The sequence below is a fragment of the Pseudophryne corroboree genome, chromosome 5, assembly GCF_028390025.1.
Source record: "Pseudophryne corroboree isolate aPseCor3 chromosome 5, aPseCor3.hap2, whole genome shotgun sequence".
Lineage (NCBI taxonomy): Eukaryota > Metazoa > Chordata > Amphibia > Anura > Myobatrachidae > Pseudophryne > Pseudophryne corroboree.
In genome coordinates this window covers 213,805,735-213,821,558 of record NC_086448.1, presented here as the reverse complement: position 1 = coordinate 213,821,558, position 15,824 = coordinate 213,805,735, and the positions used below count along the sequence as shown (strand labels likewise).

The 15,824-nt window shown below is 40.9% G+C and overlaps 1 protein-coding gene across 1 annotated transcript in view; it reads left to right on the top strand.

Annotated features, from left to right (window-relative positions):
• The window catches only part of NRP1 (neuropilin 1), a 179,431-nt gene that overhangs the window by 77,593 nt on the left and 86,014 nt on the right, over positions 1–15,824 (top strand). Inside the window, exons 6-7 of the mRNA XM_063922105.1 lie at positions 10,863–11,018; positions 13,766–13,932. Coding sequence (XP_063778175.1) covers positions 10,863–11,018; positions 13,766–13,932 — 323 coding nt within the window. The remainder of the gene's footprint in view (positions 1–10,862; positions 11,019–13,765; positions 13,933–15,824) is intronic.

Genomic DNA, 15,824 nt, shown 5'->3' with positions numbered 1-15,824 from the left:
AGCAAGCAGCAATATTTCTAGAGACCAAAATACACTGAATCCTATGTAAATAGTTTACCCACTGTTGACTTCTGCAGTGAAGTCAAATTCAAATTCAGTTCACTAAGCCCGATATGCACAATGGCAGTATCACGTAGCAGGGGCACGGTTCAGTGGCGCAATTCAATGCAAATCGTGTCATCAAACCCACGGTGAAGTGGCTGGGATCCTGGAGTTTGGTGTACTCTCTCAGGATTCCAGGAGGACTTGCTGAAATTCAGGAGTTTCACAGACATGCTTAGAGGGTAGTTACTGTAAGTATGGCAAGAGGGCAGGGGGGCAAGATCAATTAAGGAAAGAGTGTGCAAAAGTGGGCAACCATATAGGTAAGCAGTCACTATATCGACAGCAGAATCCCAAGCGGGGGAAAGATTGACAGTCGGCATGCTGACTAACAGGGACTATTCCCACTCCTAGGTGTCCACGACACCCATAGAGTGGGAATAGAACCTGTAGCGAGCGCAGCGAACCACCGAGCCCGCAAGGCTTACTGACCTCCGGGATACCGGCCTCCGGTCTCCCAATAGCAACCCACCGATATACTATGGAACATTTTTTTTCATAATTTTTCATTCTGAAGCCCGGCAGTGAATGACTATGGAGGTCATTCTGACCCGATCGCACGCTGCATTTTTTCGCAGCGTAGCGATAGGGTCAGTACTGCACATGCACCGACGCCGTAGTGCGACGGCGCATGGCCGCCCGTCGCTGCACTACAATCGCCTCTGCCTGATCGACAGGCGGAAGGGGCGAAATGGCGGCATTTGACCGCCGTTTCGTGGGCGCGGTCAGGCCAACGCAGGCGTGGCCGGACCGTGCGGGGAGTGGCCCGCAGCGGCTGCGTGACATCACACGCAGCCACTGCGGGCTGGGGAGCGATGAGTAACTCCCGGCCAGCACGCTAAAGTTGCGCTGGCCGGGAGCTACTCTTGAAGTTCAAAGGCATCGCCGCTGTGCGATGCTTTTGCACTTCTTCGGGGGGGGGGGGGGGGAGAGGGACGCCACTGGCATGCAGGGCAGACTAGCCCTGTGCTGGGCGTCCCCCGCATGTCTGAGTTCATGATCGTAGCTGTGCTAAATTTAGCACAGCTACGATCAACTCGGAATGACCCCCTATATTGGTAGAACAATAGCAAAGTTTAGCTTATTTACACAATTCTTATCCACCTTCACCAATCATTTGTTGTCAAATTGCATAATGAACCTGTCACTCAGTGGTGGAGGGTGAGCCGCAGGTTTTGCCTGACTTACAGAAGTGAATTAATACTCCTCTGTTGCTCATGTATGTACCAGACTTCCATGTATCTGTGATGATCTAGAAGCAGAAGACAAACTTTTATCCACTCCCGGCAATGCCAGTTCTTTATACATTTATTTATGCTCTTATTTTACAGTCGCCACTGTACAATTTATGGCTCAGCAACAATTTCAATTATATTTTACCTGTGGCTTAGTTTTGTAGATAGTTAATTAAGTACAGCGATATTCACTTGGTAGTGTTGCATTCATTATTCATAGATTCCTATGTTCCAGGGCACATATTTGCATATAGCCTTCAGGGGCTCATTTAAGAAGTAATAACGGTAGAATTGGGTCACAAGCTTAAGAATCTGAATAAAGATCAACCTGTTGAAACATAAAAACAAACACATGCGTCCTTTACTCTAAGGTCAGGTGTAGAGCGGACGTGTACAGGTGTCTGGCTTCCTCATTTTTAGCCAGAAATCCCTTCTCGGAGATTCACAACATATTATTTTACACACGCAGCTGTAGGTCTCTTGCTAAAGCAATCTGCAGCAGGCACGTTGATTAAGGTTTCTCACCTCATGCTGGATCCGGAACACTTCACAAGTTTGTCACTTACACATTCTGCGATGGAAAACAAGTAGCCATTGTTATGCCAGCAAAGTGTATGCTGTCTGTATATTACAGTTATAATGCGCTTTTTATTGCTTCTCTACAAATAATAAATAAAAGATATTTATAATGTATGTCTGTCTGTGTGGTATAGGGTCTATTTTCTGGAACACTTGGGACTTAGTGATATGAATAAATAAGGAGTTTTTCATAATTTCGACCCTAATCCCTAAAATATACTAAATGACATTCAACATTACCCTAGGCCATCCTCATATTTGCTCTGTCATCCCCCTCTTATTAAATGATTGTAAGCTTGCGAGCAGAGCCCTCTTACCTCTTTGGTCAGAATTCAATCGCCCGCGGTAAATTACCGCCGGTAAAATTTGGGAGCTAGCCGCTAGCCTCTGGATTTAACAACTGGGACTTTTCATTTGTAATCCCTTTTTCTCCCGACAGCCTTGTTAACACCAATTAAAGTAGTATGTTAACGGACGGTAACATGAGTTAACGGGTGTTAACATGCAGAATCCGTGAAAAGCTTACGGATTTGCGGTTAACAAGATTGTGACACCCATTAACCTGCTAGTTATCTTTTTTTTTTTCGAGGAAGATGAAAAAATATCCCAATAACTCCTGCCTTTGGGTCTAACTGGATAGCCTCGGGGGATCAATTAGCCTGCGGTAATCTACAGCGTCTTATCCAGTCTTATTTTATTACTGTAAAGCACAACGGAATATGATGGTGTTATCTAAAAATGTACTGGTGCTATCTAAGTAAATAATGTGTTATAGCATCCCAACTTTGTGGTGGCTGCAGGAGGAACATTTGCACATGTGGAAGGTGTGCATTCGAAATTAGGGGGCGTGACCTTGTGGTTAGGGGGCATGGCTTCCTGGGAAGTGACATGATCATGAGCCACATCCCATTTTTATCACTGTGGGGGCATGCCCAGTGCTCTGTGAGCTGCTGGCATTCCCCCAGTCCCTCTCTCCCAGTGAAGCGCACAGCGGCTGTTCACTGCTGCTCAGCTGAGCAGAGCAGCAAGTGAGAAAGGGTCTCCCAACTGCCTCCCCACAACCGCCGGACACTGCAGCCCGCAGGTGGGACAGCAGGACAGTCCCTGGAAAATGGGACTATCCAGCCCAAATCGTGACATTTAGGAGGTATGATATATAAATTGTTTGGCAGAGCCCGTCAGTGATTGCCTACCTCCCAACATTGGGAGAAGAGAAGGAGGGACACATTGGCGCGTCGAAGCCATGCCTGCCCGGAAAGGGGCCGTGGCCTATAGAAAAGAGGGCGTGGTTTTGCAGGAGTGACGTGATCGCTAGCCACGCCCCCATTTTCCATCAGTATGGGGGCATGGCCAGCGCTCTGTGAGCTGCTGGCATGCTCCCTGTCCCTCTGTCTCTAGTGACTAGATGCTGTGCGCATGCACACAGCGTCTATTCACCGCTGTTCTGCTCTGAACTGAGCAGAGTACCGAGTGTCTGGAGCCTCCTAACTGCCCCACCACCACCACCGTGGGACACTGTGGCCTGCGGGTGGGACAGCGAAACAGTCCTACAAAAACAGGACTGTCCCCCGAAAATTGGGACAGTTGGGAGGTATGGTGATTGTAAGTGGAGATGACTATATCCCTATGTATATCGTTATAGTGAAAGGCATCTGGGTAATTTAGGATAAACTTTGTTGACTCTGATCTACCAGGGCAATGTCTGGGAAGCGGCCAGTACCATTCTGTTTATACATAGAAAGCACTTATTTACAGTTTACATGAGCAAGGTTTGAATTTTTTATTTTAATTGTTGGCTGCATGGCTTTTGTTATGTTACTCAAAGGCAAAATGTAATTGCTATTCCTTTGTTTGGTCTATCTGTGTAACCTGCGTTTTTTTAGGCCTGGAAACACTTAAAGTACATTATTGTAAGAGTTGGTCGTTTACAAGTATATGATCTGTTTCCTAAGTAATACAATTTTTCCGAAACATGTTATGTTTGTCTGATATGAACCTCTAAAAACATGACAGACTATGAAGGAAATCCTCACAGCTCTGCTGTGTCTTCAGCTCTCCGGCACTTACGGATCATGTCAGTGGTATTGAGAATAAAAAGTAATTTAGAATATGCATACAGTTTCAGAACTATTGGCTTGGCAGGGCTTCCGTGATTAAATCAATAAAATAAACACATTTCTGAATGAAGGCACAAAAGACAGTGTCTTCCAATAGATGTTAATGCCATAGCAAATTAAACGCTCTATTAATCTCTTTTATCTCAACTTCCTCTGCTTCTTGTCTAACTTTGCTGTCATTGAGACTTGCAGATCTCAAAGTAATGAGCATATATAAATGATGGAATGGAGTAGGCTAGAGATTACTGGACCAATCCAAACTGGAGCAGACTAAAAATAAATAAATAACCTGTAAACAACTTCATAAAGCAATACTTCAAATGTAAAAGAGCTGATAATGCAACTGTAGAACAATACGTGAAATATCTATAGGCTTTGTATTGATTGCAATTTTCACAGTCAATTGTTCGCTTTTATATTGTCATTTCCACATCATTGAGGATAAAACAATGATTTTAGATTTCTGGCAGTGTCCCAACCAAATATGACAGAGGTGCAGGTGGGGAGGGGGAGCATTTACTGGGAGGAGGCGTGGATGTTCCAGCAGGCTCAGCATGGACACCCCTCCTCCCAGTAATGCATCAGTGAAGAGCCGGCTTGGACAGCGCACAGCATAACACGCTGCGGCTGTGCGGCAGCAGAAAAGTCACCTCGGGTATCGGAGGTAAGCGCTCAATGAGGATTTGGGGGAGCGCCAATACGTATGCATACCTCCCAACATGACCCTCTTTAGGAGGGACATAATGCTCTGTTCCTCTTTATGTATGATTGCCATCACCTGTGCTGAAACACATTTCTTATCAATTTACCTGTTTTTCTACACATTGTTCTTCATTCCATGCTTTTAAGCATGAAATTAAAATATGATAAATGAATATTAATATAAATAGTGTTTATGATTGATTGATGAATGGTATTGTTTCTTATTTACATTAATTTCGGATCATATCTCAGTATGGTAAAATATATTTACATCTCGCTTATGGGAACTCCCATATTTCTAAAAATGCCTGTTTTGCGCCTGTATAAGGATAATGAGATACTGTAATGGATCTGATTCAAAAGGACATGCAGTGTAGAAGCCGGACACAGCGGATCGATTTTTCCACTGCACAGGCACCAAAACCACATTGTGCACGTGCATTGAATAATTAGTAATAGCATACGCACAGAGGATTTATTAGCAACGTGAGTAACAAGTAGTCAGCCTTTGGGGGAGATAACCGGAAGATGCAGAATCCTATCAACTGACTGGATCAGCAGTGCTAGTGCACATGCATGAACTTGGATTCCCACATGTGCCAAAGAACTCAGTGTCAGCAAAAGGAGCCGAACACGGGTGAAGGGATCTGATCAGATCCCTCTTCACAACCCCCGACCTCCTTCCTATAGAAAGGAGTAGGGGTGCTGAAACAAACGCCATCTGAAGATGGCAAAGGTTCCCGTTGTCAGGCTCCAAATATTTGGTGTAAATTTAACTCCCCCTTACTACTGTATTGGGACAGCGGGACAGATCGGGACTGGGTCTATGTACTAAGCCTTGGAAAGAGATAAAATGGATGGAGATAAAGTATCAGTCAGTCTGCTCCTAACTGCCATGTTACAGGCTATGTTTGGAAAATGACAGGAGCTGGTTGGCTTTCACTCACCAGAGTCCCAGGCTGCACTGAGTATCCAGGCAACACTTGGGTTCTCCAGTTGTAGAGGGTCTAGTGTGCCGCACAAGTCTCACCTGGAAGGGAAGGAGGTGGGACAGGAGAGGAAGACAGTGCGGTGTGCAAAGAAGGAGGGGATTGTGTACCTTGTGACCCTAGTGCAAGGATTGCCTACGCCTACAATATCTGATACATTTTTTCCATTGTCGTGGCCAGTGTTGGTCATCAATGGAAGACAGCTCATTTCATCTGAAGAAAAGTGACATACCACTGACATAAATACTGACTATATAAAGCTGCTTTTATTACTGCTTAATCTGCAGGCAGTACATCATGCAAACAGAATCTCCATTTAGTTTCCCTTGAATTGACAGTATATGGTTTATTCCAACTGGGACTCTTCGATAAATTGGAAAGTGAAAGGTCATATAAATATATGTATATAATTAGCTACAGGGAAATAAGCTGGGTTTAATTACTTCCTCTCATCTACCGTTGACTAGACATTTGGGCAACAGTTGTTAATTATAAGCGTTAATAATAGATACACTTGGAATCTAAGTGGATAATTTTCCATGGTTCGTGGATTCAATATGTCCAACAAGATTAGGAAATATGTTGTTTCTAGTAAACATGCAATAATAGAGTCATTTAAAAAATTCCACAGAAGAACCAGGAGCCCCACACAATGATAAAAGAATGATATTTATGCCATTGTGCGTATTAATTACAGTCATGGTGGAAATAGCATGATAGTATTTTTTTTTTTTTCATATTTGTAAGCCTGATTAATAATTTGTGCTTCATCCAGTTCTCTTCAGATCAATATTGTATTAGCTAGCTGGGGAATGCCCGTGCAAAGAAATTCAATACTTCTTTGTATGATCTTGTACTGCTGACTCCTGACTAAATAATCGCAGAGAGAGAAAAGCACTGAGATGTCCAGGGGGCAAAATCCAGACAAACTCAATGTAGACATCCCAAATAAATCCTTTAGAATTATAAGTCAGTGAGTCATAAACAGGCTCTTCAATCACAGCTCCCAACCCAACAACGTCCTTCTGTTTCACACTCAATGGCCAACTTGTCTATGCGTCAGAGAAGGCACCTGAGTTCAGTGACTGCACTCTTCCATCTCACAAGGCCAGAATGGCTTTCTTCTAGGACGAGAAAAAAAACTTTAATTTATCTGCAGCAGAAATTAATAAAAGATGGCCACTTGATAATTAATGTTTTTAATTACTGTAATTTTCATGTCATCCGTTCATCCTTTTTAGTCAGTGGCTCCATTCGTCATGAAAATATAATCTCTATTTTGTTAATTATTTTAATAGCTATTTTTTATATTTCTACCTATGTCGGTCGTTTTCTATTGTTTTCTATTGTTTTCTCTGTAAAATTACCCAATTTAACTTGTCTAATATTGTTGTAATGTTATCAATTTGTACTGGATAGTTAACATGTAAATTCACTATAAACGATTCATTCAAAATGCAGTCCGTACACAGACCTTCTGATTAAAACCACATGATCATAGCATAGTGTTCATGTGTTACCCTGTAATTTCTATACATAGAGGACTTAATTACTGCTTATTATACTGTCTGCTAACAAGTTATACTTGACAAGTCTTGCAAGAAGTAAAGTGAACAGTATTTGTATTACTGCCGAAACATGTATACGGAGAGTTACGTTTTATGTTGTTACATGGTTACAATTAAGGGCCCTACACACTCGGTGATCTGCCGCCGAGCTCCCCGACGGCGGATACGGCCGAAGGGCGACGGTGATGGGGGGAGTGAAGTTTCTTCACTCCCCCCGTCACCCGGTTCCATAGCAGTGCATGCTAATGGACAAGATTGTCCATATTGGCCTGCATGCATAAGCGACGGGGCACCAATGATTAACGAGCGCGGGGCCGCGCATTGTTAATCGTTGGTGCCTACACACTGCATGATATGAATGAGTTCTCATTCATTAATGAACGAAAACGTTCATATCGTGCAGTGAGATCTGCCAGTGTGTAGGACCCATTAGAGGAAAGCAAAAGATTTGCTTGTTTGCCTGCATAATTATTGATCTCTGTATACTGCACATATATACGTATATAAAGTCATGACAAATAGCCAGAATAAGAGGGGCACGCTATTCCCGCCATTGCTACTTATTTTTTTTTTGGCACTGGCCATGCGAAAATGTGCAAATTGCGCAGCTGCCAGGGATGTGTGCTGACACTCCCACAATCGGTGCCTCCATTTTGTGTCTTGCGTACAAAGACGCAACATTGACCTGAGTCTGATAAAGGCTCAGGTTTCTCAGAATGGCCATCTGAACTAATATGCCGGAACCAGTGAATCTGCATCGGAAGAAACAATTACTGGCAGATACTGGCTGCGACTCATCTGCCTTTTTGTCACTATTCCCTGTTACCTCCTCCAAATGCCCACAGTCTGTTAATAACTCTTCATTTTAATCCTGTTTGTGACCGTCATTGTGGCACATGTGCTGTGCGACACAGAAAAAGTGCAGTACTATAACCATCGGCCAGCTGTGTCCATATCGCCATTGCGTGTGCCCCTGAATCAGGCCCAAAGTTTAAAGGAGAACTCCATCCCTCAGAGCAGGAGGGGTGCCATGTTTAGCTCAGGATTTACCCCATTTGTGCCTCAGACCCATAATTCTCCAAGCTCACATCCATAGCTGATACAATTAGCTTTCAGACAAACGTGTCTTTAAATAGTGATGAGGTATTAGCGTGGGTTGGTATTTTCTCATCACGTGTCTCCTTTGGGGATACTAATTTGGCTGGTGTGGGGAGATTTTTGATTGAAGTTTTAAGTGCAAGAAAAAAAATACAATATATATTTTTTCCAACTACATTGTGTGTAAAGGAACTTGGCGCTACTGCTACTTTGGCGATATTTGTTTTCTAGTAGACATACTACATGGGTAGGCTTGCCATAATATCTCTTTCATCTGGAACACCTATGATTTACACAGGTTCTGGTGAAAAGCAGGTGAAATGCAAACTTGAATTTAGCCAGCCACAGGACCTATGTAAATCGTAAGTGTCCCAGATTAAAGAGATATTATATTTAGCCTATAAATAGGGCCTAATTCATGGAAGGACGCAGTAGCACAGTAGCTTTGTCTTTATATTTATCTACTGTGCTAAATAATGCTAATGCAGCAGAGGGCGCCTTGGGTAGATGCTTCCTGGCTGCTTTCTGTGATCCGCTGCTGCATCTGAGGACACAGCATCGCATCACTCTACGCATCAAGTTACTCAGAATGACCATAGCAATTCCTCTGCCGGGCAGACCTCGGCACTCCCACAACACGAGGCGACACACTTCTGTTTTGTGAAACACAGCCCATCGCCTCCCCCTCAACTATCACTCACCTGACGTCTGCAGCCGCACTGCATGTGAGGACACAGGACCAGAGCTGCACATGCACAGTACCGGTCCTGCCGATGCCCAGTTTTCCCACTATGGGAAAACTGTGTGAACATCGCTGCATAAATCAGGCCCATTGTGCGTGTTTCCAATCCCGTTGCTGATTCAAGGTAGCAAACTCTGCTTTACGGCCTCTTAGCTCAGATCAGTTCACAGAAAACAATTATCTTGTTTATGAACTATGGCCCAGATTTATCAAGCCTTGGAGAGTAATAAATTGCACAGTGATAAAGTACCAGACAATCAGCTCCTAACTGCCATGTTACAGGCTGTCTTTGAAAAATGACAGGTGCTGATTGGATGGTATTTTATTACTGTGCAATTTATCACTCTTCATGGCTTGATAAATTTAGGCCTATATCTGTTATTATTGGGACTGTGAAGTAGAGATTTTCCAGTCACTTGTGCTGCACATGACAATATCAGATATGTGTTTGTTGTTTTTGTTTGTTTATTTTATTGGATCATGCAGAAAGTTATATTATACAGGTTGAGTATCCCTTATCCAAAATGCTTGGGACCAGAGGTATTTTGGATATGGGATTTTTCCGTATTTTGGAATAACTGCATAACATAATGAGATATCATGGCGATGGGACCTAAATCTAAGCACACAATGCATTTATGTTTCATATACACCTTATACACACAGCCTGAAGGTCATTTTAGCCAATATTTTTTATAACTTTGTGCATTAAACAAAGTTTGTGTACATTGAGCCATCAGAAAACAAAGGTTTCACTATCTCACTCTCACTCAAAAAAGTCCGTATTTCGGAATATTTGGATAAGGGATACTCAACCTGTAATAATAATAATAATAATAATAATAATAATAATAATAATAATAATAAGGCACTCTAGTAAGAGGAAAGCCTACACTACAAACCAAAGCTCATTACCATAATAAGGAAGTAAAATATACCAAAATGTATCATCTCAAATAAGTATCACTGTCCATTGTTCTTCTTCCCAAAAATTTTTTTGCAACATTTGATTTTTTTTGGTCATGCAATATTAAAGATAAGGTATAGTTAAATGTAGAGAGCCTATGGTTTTCTAAGTGCTGTGAAACTACAAGTCCCAGCATGCTCTATTAACCAATAGCCACCAGAGCATACTGGCAGTTGTAGACTAGTTTCATAACAGCTAAGTTGCCTAGTAATGTATCAGTAAGTTATAGATGGGAAAAAGGTCCACTCTGCAATCAAATCATTGCAAATCATTGTTATTTTGTATGTAATCTGGGTGTGACAATTGCATTTGTGTCAGCAAAGTAAAGTGTCCAGGATAGGAATATTTTCAAGTCAGAGAAATCATTGAAGGTGTTTCTATTTAGGCCATTTTAAACAATGTACTTTATTGCCAATGCATTTAAAACGAGGCAGCACCTTTTGTACCACCTAATATTACCCACTGTCAATAGAATATACTTTAGTATCACATAATAATTGGGGCTGATCGGCCTTTGAGACAGATAACCAATGATACCATACAGAGCTGTGAGAACTTGGATTAGCACCAATACACTTTATGCATAAGACTTTCAGTGAAAAGTAATTTGTAAGGGACAAAATTATTATCAAATCATGTTTATATACTGTATGTGTGTGTGTATATATATATATATATATACTTCATTTTATAGATATGGTTGTAAATATATATATTTTTTAATCAATCTGTTTTTTTTTTTTTTTTTTTTCTTGTCTGCCAGTGGGTCCTCATATTGGGCGTTATTGTGGTCAGAACACTCCGGGACGTATTCGTTCCTCAACTGGAATACTCTCCATGTACTTTCACACGGACAATGCAATCGCAAAGGAAGGATTCTCTGCTAATTTCACCGCCTTGCCGAGCAGCGCAGAAGAAGGTCAGAACTGCATCATGTAGCTAACTATGAATTTGTTATATACTCTAGTGCATAACCAGTTACATAAAACATTAAATACACTTCTAAATAAATCAGCTATTCTCAAGAACTAGAGACTTATAAAACAAGCATTGCAGCATACATTAACAAACAGGCAAGATCATCCATTCGCTTGTTAAAGAGACAGTCATTTTTCAGATGTCTCATGTTTGTCTTGTAAATGCAATATCCACCAAATATTAATTGCTTCAGACTTGTTTCACTTTCCAACAGTGTCGAATTTGACAGAGCTATAATGGGTTCTATTTACTAAGCCTTGTATGGAGATAAAGTGGACGGAGATATATAAAGTACCAGCCAATCACCTCCAAACACAGCCTGTGACATAGCAGTTAGGAGTAGATTTGCTGGTACTTTATCTCCTTCTACTTTATCTCCGTCCAAAGCTTAGTAAATAGACCCCAATGTTTTCTATGTTTTATCCTTAGAGCAGCTGTGTCATGTCCAAACTAAAACAACATTAACTAGCTGGCATACAGGCCTTACTGACAAGCAAAAAAGAAATACAGGCCTTACTGACAAACAAAAAAGCTAGTTATTAGTTGCCAGGTCACTTCTTGTTGCACAACTACTGCAGAGAACAGGTCACCTAAGGGAGATTTATCAAGCCTTCTAAAGAGTAAAGAAGTGGAGAAGTTGCCCATAGCAACTAAGCAGCCCCTACCTATCAATTTATAGAATATACTATTGACAATGTCAACATTCAGGTGCTGACATTCTGAATGTTGACGTAATGACGAAATAACTTTTCTATAGAGCACTTGATAAATGCTAACTAGAATCTGATTGATTTCTGTGGGAAACTTCTCACCTTGTCTACTCTTTAGGAAGCTTGGAAGCTTGGTACACCCCCCCCCCCCCCCTCCCAATGTATCTGCCTCCACTGCCCCCAATAACCTTGTGCAAACAGCGCTGTGTGAGTAAAACATCTACTTATTTAGGAAAGGCACAGGAGACATTGCATTAATTGAAAGATCTTTACACAATGGCGTCACCTTACGTTTTGTGGGGACGTACTGATTAAACTATTTATGAAGCTTAAAAACAAGCACAGTCTTTCCCGTTGGCTCTCACCATGCACATGCTTGACCTAAGGTCGCACATGGACAGAAATACAGTAGCTGCTGTCAATCTCTGGTAAAGAAGCTTTAACATTTGCCAGAACAGCAGCCTTTTGCAAGCACTGCCCCAGCTGAAGAACAATAAAAAATGCTCCAAATGTTATTCCCATTGTAAATCATGGCAAGAAGGAATGGTAATGATCAACCATAATTTGCCATAAATGATAAATAGGCCGTTAAGTGTGAAACTGATGTAGACATAAGGACATAAACATGGAAAAAGATCTATGATTAACGTATTTGTTCTTCTGCCACCAGAATGGTGGTACTCTAGGCAAGTTCATCTCTATGCCAGTGTAGTAGAAACAGGCCCAGAACTGATATCTATAGCAACATGCACAACACCCATTACTAAAGCAAACATTATTTATAAATTTACATGGGATAGTGCCTCTAGTGGTTATAAAAAAATTGTCATGAACTCCATTAGTTTAACCTTGCAATCATTTATGGAATACTCTAGTCATGGTGCTCTGATTGCTTCATTGATCTACATCACAACTATAGAAATACTTATAGATTTGTTAAAGATGTCCTTTGAAAAAAGGAAATAAAATATGGACATGCCCTGTGGGGGCCGAACATAAGACCTGCTTATCTTAACAGAGTGGGCCTCTGTGATTCATTGATGGAGGTTAAGTTTGAGTTTTGTTACTTCTGAAGTACATGGTCAAGAACAACTGGAAAAGATTATGCTGTCCTTCGCAGTTCCGTTCCACTGTCATGGAAGAGCAATGCCCTGGCTTCCTTGCAGAGTAGGGTTAGTATTTGTAATAGCAAGCCAGTTAGCTTCAAAGCTCTCGTATGTGACCTCCAATTACACAGAAACCAAATCATATATTACTTTAAACCTCTGATAGATAAGAGTGTCATGTTGGACAACCCTGAAATCTACAATATAAATGAGACATAGGGCTGTATGCACAGCATGAACTGAAGAACATTAGCAGCACAAATATGGAGAACATAATTAATTGCTTCATGTTTTATGCATTATCCATTCTAAGTTCTACCTTTAGTTTTCTTCTGAATTATAGCACACCAGCATTACTTTGTTATCCCACCAAAAAAGCAATTTAAAGTCAACTGTAACATATTGGAATCTATTGACTAAGCCTTGTAGAGAGATAAAGTTGAAAGCTATAAAGTACCAACCAACCAGCTCCTGTCATTGTTTCAAACCCAACCTGTGATATGGCAAATAGGAGCTGATTGGCTGGTACTTTATCCCCCTCCACTTTATCACTCTCCAAGGCTTAGTAAAAAGACCTGTGTCTCCTTGTGTTGAAGTCAAGTGCTGCATGTTTAAGCAGATGGGACATAATTGGATGCAGCTATGCGACCTCCCCCCCCCCCCCCCCCCCCGGCATTCCGCTGCCGGGTTACTGGCGGAGGTATGCTGACTGGTGGTCTCCTGACCACTGGTCACACAATAATCACCCAATATAATATATGTTACAAGAAATCCAGCTGATCATGACCCACCATTGTATTTGGACTACATCGTTTCTCACTTATGCTATCCAATATGCCTAATTGACCTTATACATGTTTATTATTTTTAAGATTTTGAGTGCAAAGAACCCCTAGGAATGGAATCTGGGGAGATCACTTCGGATCAAATCACAGTGTCCTCACAGTATAGCACCAACTGGTCTTCAGAGAGGTCAAGGCTGAACTATAATGAGAATGGATGGACACCTGGCGAGGACACAGTTAAAGAATGGATACAGGTATGCTGTGGGTATATAAATAAATAATACATAAATAATATTACAGATATAAATATAATATATCATTTTTAACAGTTGTAATGGGAACAGATAAGCTGTATAAACAACAGCTACTTTTAAAATGCAAGCTGCTCTGTAAGAAAGGACTACATATATGTAGCATTTCTATCTGTATATTTCTTGTACCGAGTCTGTGTTCTGTGGAGAAGAACGTTTTCTGTGAATATACAGGACATATTTTTGGTATTCTGCAGGGTAAACATATATATATATATATATATATATATATGGAAGCAACTTGTAAATACTGTTTACCAGTAAATCAAGCTACTTAGGCCCAATGTGAAGTTTAAAATTGTTTATTCTGCATACTCTACATACTCTAATATACATGCTGCTTCCTATCCATATATACCAAACCTGATCAAATCACCCCCTGGCATTCAAAGCTTTAAACTAATGTAAATTTTTGTTAGCGTCTACCTAACTCCCACCTATCCTACCCATAGAATGTAGCCACACAATAGTCCCAATTTCCACACTTATATCAGCTGAACCCTTTGCCCACTAGGGCAGTATCCAATTACATTGACTGCGGGTAATTGTTTTGTCTGGGGGTACTCTACTAGCCCCAATAAGACGGCACAGTGAAAAATTTGGAAAATTCAAGTTTCATCGCTGGTAATCGGATACCGTCCTAGATTGTAAGCTGTCTGGTGACCATGAGTCCTCCTACCCTTTGTTTTTACAGTAGTAGTAGTAATAATAATAATAATAATAATAATACAAAATAACGGGCAGTTTGAGCTAAAGAAGAACATAAGATTATTGCTAGAACTAATAATAATAAGAGTGCGTACAACTTCAGTCATGTTATGGGAACTTTTCGGAATATCTGTAATGTAACTTGCTGATGTCTCACAGCAGCTAGGCTGGTATATTAGGGCTTATAGTTCTTTGAGAACCTTTCTACATTGTTGAGAACCTGCTATAAAGTCCCTGGTTCATTAGAGGATTGGAGTACAGCCAGTACAGGATGATGCCGCTGCTTCTCTGTCATTGTAATACGGTGCCTTTTACTGCCATAAAGCGTTACACAGAAAATTACTCAGCGTAATAGATGTGGGTGAAAATGTCAACTCTGATTAGTAAAACTGAAACCGGCAATAAAGTGTAACTATATATTTAGCATACAGGTGGAGCACCGTGTCTTGCAAAGGTTCTAAGAAAATGATTGTTTACTTTGATGAACTTTAATGAACTTTCTACAACTTCCATGATGCTGACAAGACTTTATTGCACAGCACAACAGGTCAATAATCTTATTTTCCTGATTGTTGGACCATGATATTACCAACATTTATCAATCAATCTATAATATTGATATGTTTAAAAATACTATTGGCATGTTTCCTATGTGTGAGAATTTTTGAATGGCAGAGAATAGAGAAAGATCATATTCATCCTATGAAACTATGCTGAAATCTCCGAGCTGTGCACAAAGGAGATTTTGCTGGATACAAAGATGCAGAGCCTGCTGAGAGGCTATGTGCCAGGCAATTACAGCAGGGATATTTGCATATTACATCATATGCATGATACAGGAGAAGCAAAGGATATTTTAATTAACATTTTTAATTTAGGTGTTCCCTGCTGTGGCATTATTACAGCAATATCTTTGCAAACTGTCAGTGTGGATAATAAATCTGAGCTGGGCTCTATATATTATTGATGCATCTCCATGAAATGACTTATTTTTTGGCTGTTTGTGGCCACCAGCTCAATTTCATGTTGATCCAAATTGCATCTCAGTGATTTCTTTAAACCACTGCTGTTGTTTCAGGGCTGTTCAGTGCAGATATTCCTATGATAATGAGACAACCTGTATTTTT